At 40.8% G+C, this 20,137-nt stretch overlaps 1 protein-coding gene across 6 annotated transcripts in view; it reads right to left on the bottom strand.

Moving 5' to 3' along the window:
- Nucleotides 1-20,137, bottom strand: part of CHD2 (chromodomain helicase DNA binding protein 2) — a 123,375-nt gene that overhangs the window by 98,224 nt on the left and 5,014 nt on the right. For 5 of the 6 annotated variants that reach the window (XM_025436938.3, XM_025436939.3, XM_025436940.3 and 2 more), the window contains exon 1: nucleotides 18,170-19,050. The exons of the other annotated variant lie outside the window; for it this stretch is intronic. In XM_025436938.3, the coding sequence (XP_025292723.1) occupies nucleotides 18,170-18,270 (101 nt within the window). In that variant the 5' untranslated portion in view covers nucleotides 18,271-19,050. Of the gene's footprint in view, nucleotides 1-18,169; nucleotides 19,051-20,137 lie in introns of those variants that run through there. 6 annotated transcript variants of the gene reach the window in all.

A 20,137-nucleotide genomic window follows, 5' to 3' on the forward strand; every position in this document is an offset into this window, starting at 1 on the left:
GCTCAGATATAATTAAGCAAGTCTCCCAAAATGTCATAGGCAGGATTTGAAACCAGATCAGTCTGGATCCACTAAGTCTTATTTGTTCTGTATCAGTCTCTTCCTCCTCAAGACAACTCTACCCCCACACACAAAGGAAAAAACCAACATAGAACAAAACCAAGGCAAAGTTACCCAAAGAGTAAGAATGCAATCTGGTTGCAATTATCCAATCGGATTCAGGTTCAATTATCTGATTTGAACCTGTTCTCAACAACAGGTTCAAATCAGACTCATCTGGGGAGCAGTATGAAAACACACACATTAACCCCAACCAGAGGTCCTGCCTTGCAATCTCTGGCAACGGAGTTCCAGGCCTGGTAGACTTAACAGAAAAAAATAAACACAAAGAGCATTCGGAGTCTGATGTGAATCCAATAAAGACCCACTATGGACTAGCATACATCCCACCCCTTCCTCATTCCAAATACCCCTCAAGAAAGAGCAACCTAAGGAGGCACATGATAGCAAAAGCCACAAAACAGAAATATCAGAAGGGGATGGAAGATGGGAGTATCAACCCTGGGAGCCAAGTAGGCAATATACCCTCCCCATAAAGTAAAAAAGCAATTCAGGGGCACACTGGTAATAGTGAAGTTACTTTAAAGGGAAAGACCTAAACTGGGTAGACTCCACAAGAAGACCTGGGCAGTTCACAGAACTCTTCTGCTTAGAGTCAGAGCACACAAAGGGAGGCAAGTAGCAACCCAGAACCCAGGGTTAATAGCCACTTAACAGAAGGGGCCTGGTGTTTAGGAAGCAGGAGAGAAAAGACATGTGGCATGAAGCCCAAGGGGGTAAAGAAGGGAAGCTTTGAATTTACCACCACTGTACCTTCCCAACTAGAAATGAGGGCCTATCACTTGACAAACATGTCCACAAAACGGGTAAGACAGTACACTGGGGACTGGGATTGACTCCCCAAATGCCATGTGACACACAGTACGCACATTAGAGCACAGCAGCCTTTTAGTAAAGATAAGGAAGTAATTAATCAGCGACATTGAAGAGGGGGTAAGGGTGTTGGAGGCGGAGGGGTGCGGGGAAGAAGGGTAAAACCACATATTAATTACCTAATCATCTAACAGGTACCCAGCATTATTCGAAGGACTTTATATGTATTATTTTGCTTATTACCCAGAACAACCCTATTAGGAATCAGTATCCCCATGCAAAGGACGAGAGAAATGAGACAGCAGGGCTGGGATTCCCCCCCACCCCCCGCCCGCCCCCAGCTTGGCTCTAATGCCCATATCCTTTATTTTACCACAGGAGTTCAAAACTTTAGCGACTCAGAAAATAAAACTTTCCCCTGTTATACTATGTCCAAAACCAGTCAGGCACCCCAGTAATAAGTGACTCAACACTGCTAAGGTCTCATTAGACTCCCTGGCCCTCCGGACAGTAAAAGCCAACTAATCCAGCTGACTATGGCATCATAAATCACTTATTCTCTGTGACCAAGCATAAGGTGGTCACTTGGCAAATAATAAAAAGACGAAGGCTGGACAGTATAGCAACAAGTGCAGGCTTCAGCATCGACGGCTCAGGTCTTAGTCCTAGATCTCTCCCCCATGGCACTTTGTAAACCGTGCCATCCTGGCAAGGTTATGATATGAGAGCACTAGAGGGCAGACAGGACACCAGGACCCTATAAATGACAAGACCTTACCAAACATTAGGATTTCCAGACTTTCACTTCCCAGCTCTTCTAACACAAAGTTCTCCCCAGCTAGCACTCATTAGTGAATCAGTACCACACAATTTATGGCACTAGTTGGAATTTATTACCTTTGCCTCCATTATTTGCTCAGTTTTAAAGGTACAGAGGCAGCTCCAGCATTTCTGCACCAGAAGAATTTAGAAAGAAACTCCTTTCCACTTAAAAAAGTGTTAGGAATGTACCTGGAGGCTGCATTTACATAGCCAAAGGGGCTGAGTGATTAGAGAGGCCTGGAGGAGGAAGAGCTGGCTGCCCACCTCCCCGGGCCTGGTCCCTGGGAACATCCAGTCTCAGCATGTCCCAGGAAACCTGGCCTCCCTAAGTTCTCAAGATCTAGAATTCACCCTTCCTTCCCCCCTCACCCCCACCACTCCAGCCTTACTGAACCACTTGTACAGCACACAACACAGTCAGCCTGAGTACTGTTCACCTTCAATCTTTGCTGGTGAGGCACCTCTCCAATTCTTGAAGCCTCAGGCATTACCTTCTCTAGGAAAATTCTCCGTGGCCTCTTCAATCCTAAACTCAGCGCCTATTAAGTACTTCCATGATACTCTGCCACAGCAGTTACTGTCACTGGGAACTGAAACAGGCAGGCTCATTTTGGTCTGAGTTTCAACCACCACGCTCCACTGGCTCTCACTTTTAGCAATGACACATCTCAACCTTGAGGACAGGCGCCAAAGCCCCAGTTGCTAAACATCTAGGCTTCCTTTGCCTCTCATGTATCCCATCCTATACAAGTAACTTGGTCGTGTGTCCACCTCCTGAGAGCTAAACTGTCTTCTTTGATGTTCCCTGGGCCTGGAATGTTGGAGAAGAGGACAGGGGGAAATCACTGACTTTGCTAAAATATGCATTCATTCTGCAACCTTTTTGGAATGAATGGTTTAGTTTTCTAATTACTATACTGCTTCACTATCTCCAGACAAGAGATTAAGGCAAGAATCCCATTTTGGCAATCATCACCAGCTAAAACTGTCTCAAGACCATAGGATGTTCCATGAAATACAGAACACTCCAGCAACAAGACAGAAAATATTCAACTCTTGGGCAGCTCCGGTGGTGCAGCGGTTTAGCACTGCCTGCAGCCTGGGGTGTGATCCTGGAGACAAGGGATCCAGTCCCACATCGGGCTCCCTGCATGGAGCCTGCTTCTCCCTCTGCCTGTGTCTCTGCCTCTCTCTCTCTCTCTCTCTGAATAAATAAATAAATCTTTAAAAAAAAAAAAAAAAACCTCTCTCTCTCTCTGAATAAATAAATCTATCTTTAAAAAAAAAAAAAGAAAATATTCAACTCTCAAACAGAAAATCACAAATAGCATTAATCTGCTGAAGATACCAGGACAGTCCAGTTAGCTGGAAATCCTGGGAGCGTTTTGTGCTGAGATGTGATGGAAACATCCCCTGCCAGCACCCACAATAAGGGTACGTGTATACATAGGATGCCTCACTCCCTTTGACAGCCTCTATAATGATAATATGGATGCTCTATATTTTATTTAATCCGTCCCCTATTCATGAGACATTTAGGCTATTCTTAAACCATTATCTTAACCAATAAGCTACAAATATCCTTGATATACTTCCATATTTATCTCTGTCTAGAATATTTAGTTTTCCAAATTGCTCACTGTAACAGACCATAAATATCCTTGTATAAGGCTTCTTGTGCAGCTGTATATTTGTGTTTGTGTAGGAAAGTGACTCTAGAAATCTAACAGTGCACACAATAGCTTTTAAGGAAAAAAAAACACAACCATGTTTCTATCAACACCTAATCTATATACACAGATACATTTTAATCACCAAACTGTTAACAGTGGTTTACTCTGTTTGATGAGTTATTTGAAGTATACTAACAGATACAATGAACTACTTGTGTAATTTCAAAAATGTATATAGATATATTAGTATGAAAATCAAACCTCTAAAAAAATAAACACCAAATTCACAATTGTACTTACCTCTAGGGTTGAGGGAGCAGATGTGATCAAAGAATGATATTGGACTGAAGCGGAGTGGCGAGTTCAGTTGTTCATTATGTAAGTATTAGTCTTTTTAACATTTAAAATGGTTCATAATAAATCCAGACAAAAGAATCAAATGCAAAGCAAGGGAAATTACCCCCAATCCAACACAAGATGAGCTAAAGATGTGAATGAAAGTAAGACTAGGTGTTTTTTAATTATTTTTGAAACCAGCAAGTCATATTTAATAAAGTAATATTCAGGAGGAAAAAAAAGGTGCTTAAGAAAAAAAAAAGGGAAGAAAAAGGATTCCCACTGCTAATGTCATACTCAGTAGTGAAAAGGCTGAAAGCTTTTCCCATCAGATCAGGCACAAGTATGCCCACTCCCAGCTCTCAGATTCAACACAGTACTCTAAGTCCTAGCTAGAGCACAATCAGGCAAGAAAAGGAAATACAATGTAACTGAAAAAGAAGTAACTTGTCTCTATTTGCAGATGACATGATTTTATAAGGAGAAAATCCTAAAAATTCAACCAAAACACTGTTAGATCTAATCAATGAATTTAGGAAAGTTGCAAGATACAAAATTAACACGCAAAAATCAGTAGTATTTCTATACACTAAAAATAAATTTTCAGAAAAAAAAAAAGAAAGAAATTGATCCCATTTACAATAGCAGTACCAACCATAAAATACTTAGGACCACATTTATTAACTGAAGAGGTGAAAGATCTCTCACTCTGAAAACTATAAGACATTAATGAAAAAAATAAAAGATGACACAAACGGGGAAATGCCTGGCAGGTTCAGTCAGTGGAACCTGTGACTATCTCAGGGTTTTAAGTTCAAGCCCCACATTAGATGCAGATTATTATTTTTAAGATTACTTAAAAGTAAAAACTTAAAAAAAAAAACAACACAAATGGAAAAGTATCCTGTGTTCATAAGTTGGAAGAATAATGTTAAAATATCACTATTACCAAAAGCTAACTTTAGATTCAATACAATCCATATCAATATTTCAATGGTATTTTTTACAGAAGGAGAAAAAGCAATCCTAAAATTTATATGAAACTGCCAAAGACCCCAAGCGCCAAAATCTTGAGAAAAAAAAGAAGAGGTATCACACTTCCTAATTTCAAGCTATACTATAAAGCTACAGGCATCAAAACAGGATGGTAGTGGCATTAAAACAGAAAAATAAATCAGGGGAACAGAATCAAGAGCCCAGAAATAAACCCAGCCATACACAATCAACTAATATATACTTTTTAAAGATTTTATTTATTTATTCATGAGAGACACAGAGAGAGGCAGAGACAGGCAGAAGGAGAAGCAAAGCAGGCTCCCCATGAACTCTGGGTTCATGACCTGAGCCAAAGGCAGACGCTCAACGACTGAGCCACCCAGGTGTCTCCAATCAACAAATATTTGACAAGAAATCCAAGAAAGGGCAGACCGGGTGGCTCAGCGGTTTAGAGTCGCCTTCAGCCCAGGATGTGATCCTGGAGACCTGGCATCAAGTCCCAGGTCAGGTTCCCTGCATGGAGCCTGCTTCTCCCTCTGCCTGTGTCTCTGCATCTCTCTCTGTGTCTCTCATGAATAAATAAATAAAATCTTAAAAAAAAAAAAAAATCCAAGAAAATTCAACCGAGAAAAGACTGTCTCTTCAATAAATGGTGCTGTAATAGCTGGAATAAATCCACATGTAAAAGAATCAAAATGGACCCATATCCTACTCACTCACTCACAAAAATTAATGCAAAATGGATTAAAAACTTGAATGTAAGTCCTGACCATGAAACTCCCAAACAAAAATACAGAAATAAAGCTCTTTGAGAGCAGTCTTGGTAATGATTGTGTGGATATGATATCTGAAGAACAACAAAATCAAAAATTGAAAATCAAAAACTCAACTGGGACCACATCAAACTAAAAAGCTTCCGCACAGCAAAAGAAACCACAAACAAAATGAAAAGACAACCTACAGAATGGAAAAACATCTGCAAACTATAGATCTGATTAAGTAGTTAATATCTAAAATATAGAAAGGACTCCTAACAACTCAATACCAAAAAGCAAATACATTGAAAATTAACAAGCTAATGGGGCACCTGGGTGACTCAGTCTGGCTTTGGCTCAGGTCATAATCCCAGGTTCCTGGGACCAAGCCCCACATCAGGCTCTGCTCAGTGGGAAGCCTGCTTCTCCCTTTCCCTCTGCTCCCTCTTCATGCACATGCACTCTCTTTCTCTCGAATAAATATTTTTTTAAAAATTAATAAATTAAAAAATGAGCAAAGTACCTCAAAAGACATTTCTCCAAAGATATACAAAAAAATCAACAGGTATATGAGAAGATGCTCAACATCACTAGTCAGTAGGGAAATGCAAATTAAAGCCACAATGAGATATTACCTCACACCTATTTAGAATGGCCATATCAAACAGACAAGAGATTAAACAAGTTAGCAAGGATGTGGAGAAAAGGAAACTCTTGTCCACTGCGAGTGAATTGGTATAGTCACCATGGAAAACAGTATGGAGGATACTCAAAAAATTAAAACTAGAACTATCCAGTAATCCCACTTCTGGGAATATACCCAAAACAACAAAAACACTAATTCAAAAAGATACCTAACTCCATGTTCACATGTTCAGGGCAGCATTACTTACATAGCCAAGACATGGAAACAAACTAAGACAAATACTAAATACTGTATGGTCCTACTTAGATGTGGAATCTAAAAAAACAAATAAATAAAACAGTAACTTTTTAAAAAACTCATAGAAAAAAAGATCAAACTGAAGAGTTACTGGATACAGATGGTGGTGGGAGAGAAAACTGGAGAAAGGTATTTACAAGAGGTACAAACTTTCAGTTATAAAATAGGTAAGTACTAGGGATGTAACATACAACATGATGACTACAGCCAACACTGCTGTAGGAGATATGGGAAAGTTAAGAAAGTAAATCCCATGCGTTCTCACTAAAAGAAAAGAATTCTTCTTCTTTACGTTACTGTATAGATGGATGGATGCTACTGTAGCAATCATTTTTTAGTATATGTAAATTAATGTATGCCTTGAATTTATACAGCGTTTTATGCCAATTATTTCCTCAGTAAAACTGAAAGAATATACTTTCTTTGTAAGAAAAAAAAGTCTTAATAAAGGTATAACAATTAATTTGCATACTTCTCTCTTAGGAGGGCAAGATTCTAAGTGTTAAAATAGAAAAGAAATATCTACAAACCAAAACACTATATTTCCACACTTAAAGCGCTGACAATCTATTTCAAAAGACAAGATTAACTATTATGCTGACTTGCTATTAATGCCTAGTTATAATAATACTAAATCATTATCAATATTTAATTGTAGCTTGTAATGCCAATTTAGACCCAGAGATGTGGAAAATCCACAAGACTTGACTAAATGGGTCAAATGGAGTTGGGGGAGAGGGGGGAGTCCTTTAAATAAGCTCTCACCTAAACAAAGTCATAACATTACCTGACTTCCGACATTAATGGTGAAGCAATTAAAAATGGGATATTCAGGAATCTGTCACACAGAATCCTTATGAAAAATAAGTGTATCCTAAAATCACTCAAAATCTAATTTGCAAACAAGACTTGTAATTTGGGTCTGAAAAATCACTACACAGGAAATACAATGCAAAAAAATAAATGAAAGGGACTCATCAAAACCAGATTTCTGGATTCCAATTGAAAATAAATGTTTATGAAAAAAAGTTTAACATCTCTTTTCACTTGTCGGTAGAAAAGGATTTGGTATCTCTTCAAAATCCTTTGTGAAGTTGGCAAAAATCGGGGATCCCTGGGTGGCTCAGTGGTTTGGCGCCTGCCTTAGGCTCAGGGCGTGATGCTGGGGTCCTGGAATCAAGTCCCACATTGGGCTCCCTGCATGGAGCCTGCTTCTCCCTCTGCCTGCGTCTCTGCCTCTCTCTTCGTGTGTGTCTCTCATGAATGAATAAATAAAATATTTTTTAAAACTGAAGTTGGCAAAAATGGAGTGATGAAGTATATTTTACAACTGGGCTTTGAAAGCAAGCAGCCTTGTAAGAGCTATTGTTCCCATTTTTTTTTTTTTTTTAACTTATGATAGTCACACAGAGAGAGAGAGAGAGGCAGCGACATAGGCAGAGGGAGAAGCAGGCTCCATGCACCGGGAGCCCGACGGGGGATTCAATCCCGGGTCTCCAGGATCGCACGCCCTGGGCCAAAGGCAGGCGCCAAACCGCTGCGCCACCCAGAGACCCCCGTTTCAATTCTTTATCGCTGTTTCCCGAATGGCCACAAGAGGGCAGCACAGCAACACTTCAATGAGAGAAAAGTAAGCCTGTGGGTGCTCTGCCCAGGAGCTGCCATTTCAGCACTTGGGTGTTTATTTTTTCTGAAATTTACAAAATGGCTGAACTGTTTGGCAGAGGATGCTTTTTTTTGTCGGTGAAAGCAAAATCTGTTAACACAAAGCAACCTACACTAAAATTCTTTTTTTAAAACTTGTTTTCAGACTAAATTCTATCGATGATTCAGTAGCTAATATTTATGAAGCGCTTAGGTGTCAAGCATATGCAAAAATTTTCCTCTAAACCTTTACAAAAACCGTCTAAGACAAATTACCCTCATTATAGAAGAGGCTTAGCCCAAGTGCATATACATGATGTCACCCCTCCCAGCCCCACAGCATGAACTATGGGACTCACAGTGCTGTCCCCGCCATGCAGACATTCTTCGGTAAAACAGCATTAGGGCAGCCTGGGTGGCTCAGCGGTTTGGTGCCGCCTTCAGCCCAGGGCCTGATCCTGGAGACCTGGGACTGCCTCTGGTTCAAGTCCTACCATTATGAGGAATACACCACATTATAAACAAGGTTAAAAGACGACCAATTGAGAAGAGAAATTTCAATAACATAAGAATTACAGATCAAAGAAAAATCCACAGATAACTAGGGGAAGGACAGGGATTATCAACCACAGAAAAGAAACTGGCCAAGAAACTTATGAAAAGGAAATTAAACCTCAGGAGTAATTTGAGAAATGTATTATTACAACAGGTTATTCTACATCCATCTGCTTTGTAGAAATTAAAATGTATGATAATACTAAGTGATGTGGAGAAAATAGGCAAGATAGTAATAATACACCATTACTGAAAAAGCAATTGGCAGAGGCATTGCAAAGCAACTTGCCATTTTCCAGTAAACCTCCAAATATGCATATGAATCATGCAATTTGATCTATGGGTATATAAAAGCACACACATTATTAAATTTGTGCAAGAGGGATCCCTGGGTGGCGCAGCGGCTTGGCGCCTGCCTTTGGCCCAGGGCGCGATCCTGGAGACCCGGGATCGAATCCCACGTCGGGCTCCCGGTGCATGGAGCCTGCTTCTCCCTCTGCCTATGTCTCTGCCTCTCTCTCTCACTGTGTGCCTATCATAAATAAATTAAATTAAAAAAAATAAAAAAATAAAATAAATTTGTGCAAGAAGTGGAAGTATAAAAATTCACAGCTCTGCTCATAAAGACCATTAATTCCCTAATAAAGGAATTAATCTAATCTAGATTCATACTCTGCAATTAACAAATTAGACTAGGAATGGATTAGATCTATAAACATCAACACAACAATTGCAAAACTATTAGATCTTTAAAACACAAAACCCATTATGCAAACCAGGTACATTTTTAAAATGCCAAGTTTTTTATATGTCAAGTTCATGACCGTTAACTAAAGAGAAGGCATAGTAAACAGGACATTAGCCATATCTAATTTGTTTAGAACTTTAAACTGTACTCTTTGAATTTTTCTGAGCTTTTCTGAATTTCTCAAAAAAGACTTGCAGAATTGATCACTATTCAGAAGCAGATCTTCCTGGGGTCTGACAGTGCTGGAAGTTACTTTTTTTTTTTTTTTTAGATTTCATTTATTTATTCATGATAGAGAGAGAGAGAGAGTCAGAGGCACAGGCAGAGGAAGAAGCAGGCTCCATGGAAGGAGCGTGATGTGAGACTCGATCCCAGGACTCCAGGATCAGGCCCTGGGCCGAAGGCAGGCGCTAAACCACTGAGCCACCCAGGGATCCCTGGAAGTTACTTCAAACACTTCTAAAACCATGGCTCTTCTTTCCAGAAAAAAAAAAAAAAAAAGGCACACAAAAAGCTACTTCCAGTTTCAGGGGGTAAAAAGCAAAGTCTCTCAGATTCAGAAATTCAGTGCTAACAAGGGAAAAACATCCATCTGTAATAAGCATGCTCCTAACATCTTCAACTGGTGCCAGAAGTCACCTTGTCTTCATCATGCTACCTCTGCTCCCCCATAACCAATTAATACTGAGTAGTCCTAAATAGCTCCAGAAGCATCAAATAAACAGTTCAGGAAGCATCCATGGACATATACCACCAGGAAAAAGTGAATTAGAGCAAGGAGCCTGGATGAGGTAAAAACCAGATAACCACTTTATGAACATCTACCCAATTCAGATCTGCTAATGCACTAAGGATCATATAAGAACAGGACAAGTAGTTAAAGCGGGGTGAAAGAAAGCTCTTCCTATAACCCACCATCTCAGGTGGTATATTTTAGAGCCCTGAGGACAGATGAACTAGTCTGACCACAAATTCCTTGCAGCCCTTTGAGTCTCATCTTTCCTTACTTCTAGGCTATAAATCTCTAGACTTCCATAAGGTAGCAACTCCAACGTTCAAAGGGGGCTTAAAAAGCCAGAATGCTAACCTCAATAGCAAATTACTTCTACCCAAAGTCATAGGACCTAAGTGGGGTCCCTGAATCAAGCCACAGAAAAAGCAATACTAATGGTGAGGACTCCCTCAACTTTCTTAGTAACAATCAATATTCACTGTGGCAAGCATTTTGCCAAATGTTTTAGACCACAGTTTCTGAAGCATGGCATTACTAACATTTGGGGCCAGATAATTCATTTTCTGTTGTGGGAGGCTGTCCTTACATGTTGTAAGACATTTACGCAGCATCCCTAGCCTCTTCCAAGCAGATACCAGGTGCACCCCAGCCCCAACCAAAAATATCTCCAGACACTGCCAAAAGTCAGGAAGGGGGGATGTCCCAAGTAGGAAACTACTGTTTTATTTCATTCTAAACTTCCCTAAGAGACACACACATAGTCTACCCTTTCTCCTTTTCTAAAGGATAAAGAAACAAGTTCAGAGGTTCCCGCCCAAGATCTTACAGCTAAAAGGCAGAACAGAGACCCAAATTTCTGTCCTAATTAGCCCTTGTTTCCCAAACCAGCCTCAAGCCTCCGCACAAGAAACAACCGTGGTTGGTGTTCAACATACAGGTTCCTGGGATGGGACCTCCCGGACCTGACTGAATTCAAACTTCCAGGCAAAAGGCTGGGAATATGTTTAACTATCACTCAAGTGACTCTTAACAAGTAAATGAGGACTTACATGCCTTTATAAAGCTAACTTCAAAAGGAGCAATTTTTTATTTTTATTGGTAAATCAAGCAAGGGAAATGGAGAATTTGACCTATCACTCACCTTCCTCAAAATTACAGCTTATCAGCCAGACACTATTTGAATGTCTCTATTTGAATGTCAAATAACCTCTACTGAAACTGAAGACACTAGAGCTACTTCCTTTCACGGCATGTCTAGAGAACAATGGTTTCCATCCCTGACTACCTAATACACCCACCTGGAAAGCCATGACAATGCCCATGATCGCCCCTGCCCTACTACATATAGAACCCCTAAAATCCAATCAGGTATGGGGCCTGTTTTATTTTTTAAGACTTTATTTATTCATGAGAGACAGAGAGAGAGAGGCAGAGACATAAGCAGAGGGAGAAGCAGGCTCCCTGCAGGGAGCCCGAAAAGGGACTCAGGAGTTCAGGACCCCAAGATCACGCCCTGAGCCAAAGGCAGATGCTCAACCACTGAGCCCCGCAGGTGCCCCTGGGGCCTGTTAAAAAAAAAAAAAAATTCCCAAATGATTCTGATGCAAAGGGTATTTGGAAGTTAAGTAGGAGTTAGTTTAGAACAAGACAACAAATTAGAAACCCAGTCTTCATAATCCGTTGCCAAATCCAAAGGGTGTGGGGGGCAATGGGAGTCAGGACTGCAAAAAGATCTTCTGAGATTTCCAGTACCTCCCCCTCCCATCCACCCTTCTTTTATCGAGTCCCCAACCACCCCCATGGGAATCACTTAAAGCAGCCACATTTTTTTTTTTTTAGGTTTTCGTTTTATTAATTACCAGCAGCCACATTTTAACTAGAAATTCTTTATCCAAAACAATGACTTTTGAGCAGCACTAAGTTTCTGGTGCCCATTAACCCTACAATGCATTGAGATTTTGAGTTTTCGGTTTCTTTAAAACACAGTTTTTATGAGAAAAGAGCATACAGAATAATTCGATTTTTACATTTTCCCTTAATATACAGTTTCCTCTTAGCCATCTTATTTGATGGTAATTTTCGACAAAATGCTTAAGTGACCCCTGGAACCAAACTACCAGTGTTTGAATCCAATTCTACCATTTACTCCTTTCCCCTAATGCCTGAGTTTTCTATCGGCGAAATAAGGAGGGTAATCACAACTACCTCATAGGCTTGTGAAGATTACCCAAATTAACACATATAAAGGACTTGTTCTAACAAATTCCAGGCTCGTAGTAGGCACTATAAATGACAGTTACTGTGTTTTTCCAAAACAAACTTAGTTTTCACTGAAATCTCTCTATTACCTCATCCACTAGTTTAAGCTTACTGAAATGCAAAATTACCTGCAAAACCAGCATAAACAAATTTGAGAGGAATCTGCAAATCCTTTTTTATGTATATGACTCAAATGAAGGAACACAATGGGATGGGAATGAAAGAGCTCAGCAGGATGCCGGACCACCCACAGGCCTTCAAAGGGAAAGTGCTCTGGGACAGTTAATTTGGGGAACTGGCTAACCAGTGGCAGGTCAGTAGCATTTCTGCTACACTAACCGCCACATTAAATAAAATGCACATCAAAAAAAAAAAAAAAAAAAAACCTTAAAATAGTGACTGACAGGAGGGATCCCTGGGTGGCTCAGTGGTTTAGCGCTTGCCTTCGACCCAGGGCGTGATCCTGGAGTCCCGGGATGATGGAGTCCCATATCGGGCTCCCCTCATGGAGCCTGCTTTTCCCTCTGCCTGTGTCTCTGTGTCTCTCATGAATAAAAGAATAAAATCTTAAAAAAAAAAAAAAAGTGCCTGACACAAGAGCAAGTAGTCAAAAAAGCATAAATCTACTCCAGTATTTTCCCATAAAATTCTTACTACATACTGCTTTTCCCTATGATAAAATCCAAATGAAAGATTACCAACATTATGGATACTGCTGAACTTAGAAATAAGCCTAACCCTAACACATGCCATTCCATAAGGTTTATTATCATATTATATTCTATTTTATTTTTTAATGCTGGTGACAATTCACAACCCACCAATGTGTAACAAACCCTATTCCAAACAGCAGAGCCCACATACACTGCATTAGACAGTTACTTGTATCAGCTTGAGGGAAAGGGAATTATGAATGGAATGTCACTGCATTCAAAGTTAATTCTGGAATCCAAACTTTTAGAAGGATCATAGGGCATAAGTGGAGAATTATAGTAAGGAAGTGACAGCACTAGAATTTAAAGCAATTAGGACAAGAATTCAAAAACCTTGGGGGTGAAAAATTCTATCAGCATACACTACTGCTGGATTTGGCATAACATTTAGTGCAGAAAATGTCCCTCTTCCATCAAGACACAACCACCCTTACACCAGCACCCCACCCACTTTTCCCTTCCAGACCTCCAAACGCAAGCTACTGGTAAAATTGCCCTAAAGGGACAAGGAGAAAAAAATGAGAGAGGCAACAGGAACACCAAGGGTTAGAAAGGAATCCAACAAGAGGTTCTCTGTCAAAAGAATCAAAACACATGCAAACCTATGGAAATACATGCACTTTTAAACCGCATGGAGAGCTTTGGAAAATTAACTCAATCCTAGAGAACTGGGCTAGACTTGAGTCTTTTTAGATGCCCTCTCCAGGGTCTACTATAGGAACAAATAATAGAACTCAACCCACAAACCATAAGGAATGGGAAATGAATAACATTAAGAAGACCAACAATACAGAAATCTTAAACCTAGACTACAGCTAAAGCAGAATAATATTGGACTTTAGGCATTATGTTAAGTCAGATATATGGTGCTATGATGAAGGTGGATTAGGAAGAGCAAGCCACCGCCAACTGGGTATTAGTTTTAAGTATTATTGCAGTTACATCTGTATCCAAACAGCATTGCTCCTTGGCATTCATTATTCACTCCTGCACAGCTTGAGAGGGTAAACCAGGGCAATAACCACTTGCTCCAGAAGGAAGGTAAGGTATCTACTCAGAGTGACTACCCACAGTTGCGCTGTGACTCACAAGCACAGAACAAGAAGCTGTTCTGGTCCAGAAAGCATCAAACACTCCCTTCAAAAGGCTGGCTGTCTCAGAAGAAAATTCTAAGAGAGGATTAACTACAAAAAAAACCTAAGGTTTCAGCTAACTAAAAGAGGACTTGCCTTCTAAAATCATTTTAGAATGATTTAGACAGATACCTGTATCAGCAGGAGGGGAAAGGGGCCTAGATTAGGCCTAATGGATCTCTTATGGGAGGCCAGGACACCAACCTCTACTCTCAGGAACAGCATGACTCTTAACAAGGGAATAAGTGCAGAGGGAGGGGTAAGAAAGTAAGATAAAGCATTAGAAGTAAAATAGTACTCATTGCTTACATTTAAAGAGCACTTTCAATGTAACAGGTTATTTGCTAACAAGCACTTTATAGGCTTTATGTTACTTGACTTCATAACCCCAAGAAGATTATCATTATCCACATTTTTTAAGTGAGAATTCTGCAAGTCCAACAGTAGACATCATGGGCCTAAATTGGGAAAAAAATTTTCAGTATTCAAGTAAACGTCACACTGGTGTGTATTAGGTACACAGCACTTGCCAGGCACAGAAGTTAACAATTAAACCCACCACAAACAACAAAATAACTCATTATATTGAATCCAAAGCATAAAATCAGGACCTTAGCCAAGGCTCCTCGGCAGCATTTCCCCAAACTATGGGAACTCTTCAGTAAAGGGAATTTACAGTTCTTTTCAGTATGGAATATAATCCTGATAAGGTCACTGAATTAACCAAAAAAGGTAACCCTAACCAAGTATCTTAACACTAAAATACTACATAGGAACTGTTTCAAAATGTACCATGAAAGGCTTCCATACACCTAGGTTCTCCATGATTTATTTCGCAAAGCAAAAAGCTCGTTCCTCACCTCATAAACTGCACTCGAGCTTTTTAGAAAGTCTGTCCCCAGACTTGCCCTGTCAATTAAACTTTAAACACTTAAGTCGAAAGGTCATAGCAGACATATAAACAATGTGTTGTTCTCACACTGTATTACGTTACTGATTACAAAATAAACATTGGATAGACCCTAAGTCTATTTGATGGTATTTGGTTTGATGGGTATTTGATGACTTAGTCAACTTCTATTGTTCTGGCCTTACACTAACACTAAAGTTCCAAAACAGCAGCAATTAGCAATTTTGCTAAGGTATAAATTTGAATTCAATGCCCGGGGGCAGGCTAGAAGGCAGGAGACAACAACAGCTAGGATAACAAGCACTCAGCATAAATTGGCCAACATGGGGCTGGGGCGTCTGGGTGGCTCAGTCACTTAAGTTGTCTGCCTTTGGCTCAAATCATGATCCCAGGGTCCTGGGATTGAGCCCTGCAAGAGCTCAGTAGAGAGCCTGCTTCTCCCTCTCCTTCTGCTGTTCCTCTGTTTCTGCTGTCAAATAAATAAAACTTTATTTTCTTTTAAAGATTTCATTTATTTGTTCATGATGGAGAGAGAGAGCGCGCGTGCGCGCGCGGGAGAGAGAAGCGGAGGGAGAAGCAGGCTCCATGCCAGGAGCCTGACGCGGGACTCGATCCGGGGACTCCAGGATCACACCCTGTGCCAAAGGCAGGCGCTGAACTGCTGAGCCACCCAGGGATCCCCAAATAAATAAGACTTTTTTTTAAAAAAGTAAATAAATAATATGTTTGTGACCCCCACCTCCACCTCTCAAGAAAGCCAACTGAGTTCTTGAGTTCTAAGATTTGCAGGAAGAACCTAAAGGGCCTTAAAATTTTCTTTGTTTTTTAAAAGGTCATAACCAGAAAAAATTTACTAGGTATGACACAGAACACTCAATTTTTGTCAGGAAGAAGTTTACCCTACCACATTTTATGGGAGAAAGGATAGGAGTTTGGAAATCCCAGAGGCCTCAAAAAGTATCTCACAATCATTAGGAATTTGCCATATGAGAGAAAGGAGAGGAGTAAAATAATTATAAAATCTGTGAGAGATGGGACAACTGGGTGGCTCAGGTTGTAATCCCAGGGTCCTGGGATAGAGTTCCACATCAGGCTCCCTACAGGGAGCCTGCTTCTCCCTCTGCTTATGTCTCTGCCTCTCTGTCAGAATAAATAGATAAAATCTTTTAAAAAATAAAATCTGAGAGGTGCCCAGGTGGCCCAGTCAGTTGAGTGTCAGACTCATGATCTCAGAGTAATGAGACAGTCCCAAGTTGGGATCCTAGCTGAGCATGGAGCCTGCTTAAGATTCTCTTTCCTCTCCCCCTGTCCACACTGTCTGTGGAAAAAAATAAAATAAAATCTGTGTCAGATACTGTCAGAAAAAAATTCAACTTCCAGATTCACCTCTCAAACCAGAACTTGCTAAAACTTTCACAAAATTCATCAAATACTGTTTAACCATGTTCCTGTGAGGACTTAATCTTTACAGATTTTAATTTTCAAGGTGCCATGTAGGTTTTAAAAGAAGCCACAGAGGGACCCCTGCATGGCTCGGTCAGTGGTTGAGCATCTGCCTTTGCCTCAGGCAATGATCCGGGTCATGGGATCCGGTCCTACACATCTGGCTCCCAGTGAGGAGCCTGCTTCTCCCTCTGCCTGTGTCTCAGCCTCTCTCTGCACATCACTCATGAATAAATAAAGAAAATCTTTTTTAAAAAATAAATAAGCCACAGAAAAGAGATTAAATCAACATTTTTCTTGCCATTTTTTGCCATTCTCTGCACAGAAGGAAAAACGCTCAGAAGTCTTAATGAACAGACCTAATTACTCTGGTTCTTTAAAAAGTTCACTGGCTCCAAGTGGCATGCAAACAGTTTGTAAATAAATTGCTGTTATCATAATATAAATTTTAACTCACGTATTAATATCATCATTTTGGGTTAAAACATCTTCAACAAAGTAGTTTATATCTTCAAACATGACTGCAATACTACTTCTCTTCCAGTTTTTAGGAATTTAAAGACATTCAGCAAATAGTAAAAAATTTATACAACTAACCAGAACTCAACCTCAATACACAAGAAGAATCTTCTTTCTTGTTGCTTCAAACGCACTTCTGAGGTTTGAAGCTCCAGTTAAATGGTCAAGTTCTACAAGTATTCACCTCTAAAGCTAATTCTTGTATACGTACTTTATACCTGAGAACATAATTTAAGAATCTCTTATTAAACTTGATGGGCACAAGTCTATAGAACCAAAATTCCAGTTTCACCTAAAGTTTCTATAAGCTATTCAAAAGATTCTTCCAAAAGCTTCAAAATTGTGTGAACCTACAAAGCCAACTACTATGGCAAATTTTAACTTTTTAAAACTTCATTCGGAAACGTGAAAGATGCTCAGGTAAACCTGTCTACCTACAATCCACATCTCTCTGGAGACAGCATCTCTCACTCAGTAAGGAACTTCTGAAATAGGCCCAGTACCTGACGACCCCCTCCCGTGACTGCTAACAGCACTCCAATAGCAGAGGGGGGAAAACAAAACCTTTTCGTCAGGGCACAGTAGGAAAACAGTACAGCCTTCTCTTCGTGCTTAAATTCATTACGTGCGACTCAATCATGAAATAATCGTTGCTAAACTAGGGTTTTTTGTTTGGTTTTTTTTTTTTTTTTTAGAGCCAGAAATCCTTGCCAAAGCTTTCCCAACCAGACCGAACACAACCAAAGCGTTTTATTAACAATTACCAGGACCGAGTTAGAATACCCAAGAACCGGGGGCTTGAGAGGTTTCCAAGGCCTTCCAAGTGCTTCGTTCCATCAACTGAGTTTCGGGGCGTCGCGGCTCCTTGGCACACTGCTACCAACACCTGGAAGGAGCGGTTTTCTTCCTAACACTTGTGCGCACACTAACGGGTGCCTCACATGCTGTTTTCTGTCATTTTTGAAGTTAACGTCGTCGTGCTAAGTGGAAACTCCTAACACTGGTTTCTACGTATCCCGTAGTCTTAAAAATAAATCACTTTGCACATACTGACCTGAGTTTTCCTCCATCAAATGCCAACTGAGAAAATGCGTGGCACCAAGTAAAAATGCACGGGGACAGGTTCACATAACCGTCCCTTTGTTTATGAGCCATGATTAGACACCAGCTCTAACACCCGCTGGGACGTCACACTTTCAACAAAAATATTTCCTGACAGAGAAACGGTTTTGGTCAGTGATGAGAAGATTAAGCTCACTAATCTCTTCACTGAACGGGAAAAGGAAAAAAAAAATCCGCTAGGATAGGAGAAAGGAAAGCGGAAAAAAAAAAAAGTCAAACCCCACAGGTTTTTCGATCAGCGGCTTTTACTTCGTCCCAAAGTAGAAGCCGCTCCTAAGAAAGGAGCGCCCTTCCGAGGGACGGGCCGAGGAACACACGCCGCAGGGTGCGGACGGCTAGAGGGGAGGGCGCAGAGGACCGCCGAAGCGAACCGGCCGGGAGGCGGCCCCCCCACCCCCACCCCCCGAAAGCCCCGGCCGCAGCTCGGCCCCTTCCCTTCCGACCCTCCGCCCCAAGGCCGCGGGCTCGCAGGACCGACAGGAAGCACCCCGGCGGCGCACGCAGCCCAACGTCACTGCGTTCGCCCCTCCCAGGGGCGAGACGACGCGCCTGACGTCGCGGGGCGGGGCCTGCCGGGGGCCGCCGCTGTTGACCCGCTGTTACCAGGCGTGCGCACAGCCAATCAGCAGCCGGCGCCGGCGCCGGCCGGCCTTTGAACTCGGCACGGCAACTTCCTGCTGTTTGGCGAGTACACAGTGCAATGCAGTATGTCTGTCAGCGCTGCGGCACAAAGGAACAGCCATTTTGTGACTGAGCTGGACCTGCACCAAGATGCCAGGGGCTCACAGAGCTGCTGCCCGCGCGGACTACCAAGTTGCCCTTTATTTTAGCACCACAGAACCAAAAAAACGGAAGGCTGACGGGGGGGAAGGAGTTTTGGTATTTCAAGTTTACATTCGATTTTGAGTCTTCTCAAAAATCCCGATTCTTAAGAATTATCAGCATCATAAAATGGCTGCCACTTAAAAACTGCCTGTTCAGTCCCGAGCAACTGCATTATGCCATTTCTAATTAGCCCCAGTCTTTCGGCATAACTGCTAAAAGGATTAAAAAGCAGAAGGTTTTTGCCGCACCGCAGGTTGTCAAAATAAATCTGGTTCAAAGGCAGACGATTCAGAGATAAATTTAATAAACTGTCTCAGTTCTTTAGATAAAACTGCAAACGCAGCGTCCTAGAACACACAGAACCTTTGTGTGCACACAGGTCCATTCACATTCCCTGGTCTCCTGCTTCCCAAGCTTCAAGATTACTCGTTACCCCACTGACAATTATTTAGGAAAGAAGTGTGTGGTACATGGTTTCTCTGTATGTCCATCACTAAAACTTTTTTTTAATATTTAGAAACTTTACAGATAGATCAAGTATTTTTGAAATCATATTTTTGAAATTAACTTTTTAATCTTCAGAAATCAGGATATACAACATATAACATAGTTAAAAGCATTAACAAAAGAATACAGTAATAACAAACTTTATATAGAAACTATAAAGTCACTGCATTATTTCCAAACAAAAACAGTGAAGTATCAGGTTTACCTAAACTTGCACTCAATCCTTTCAGATCCTAAACTAATTCTCAGAACAGAGTTTACTTGACCTGCAAACTCCTCCCTTCCTCTCTAGTGGCTCAGGCTGTAAAAGTGATTTTTGTAGAATTCCCTGAACACTAGACTTTGTGCCATGGAAACTAGGTCCTTGCAAGAAATTGTGATAGATTAAGGAACCAAGTACTAGTACCTGAACAGTCTCCTTAACTTGAGCTTCCTAAAATTAACATTCATCTACCACAATAAACACCACTAGCATCCCATTAAGCTTTACAATTTTAAAAGGAAGTGATGTCATAATTATGTACATGTATTAAGGTATGCAATTTCAGATAACTATTTTAAAACTCCA

The sequence above is a fragment of the Canis lupus genome, chromosome 3 (genome assembly GCF_003254725.2).
Source record: "Canis lupus dingo isolate Sandy chromosome 3, ASM325472v2, whole genome shotgun sequence".
Lineage (NCBI taxonomy): Eukaryota > Metazoa > Chordata > Mammalia > Carnivora > Canidae > Canis > Canis lupus.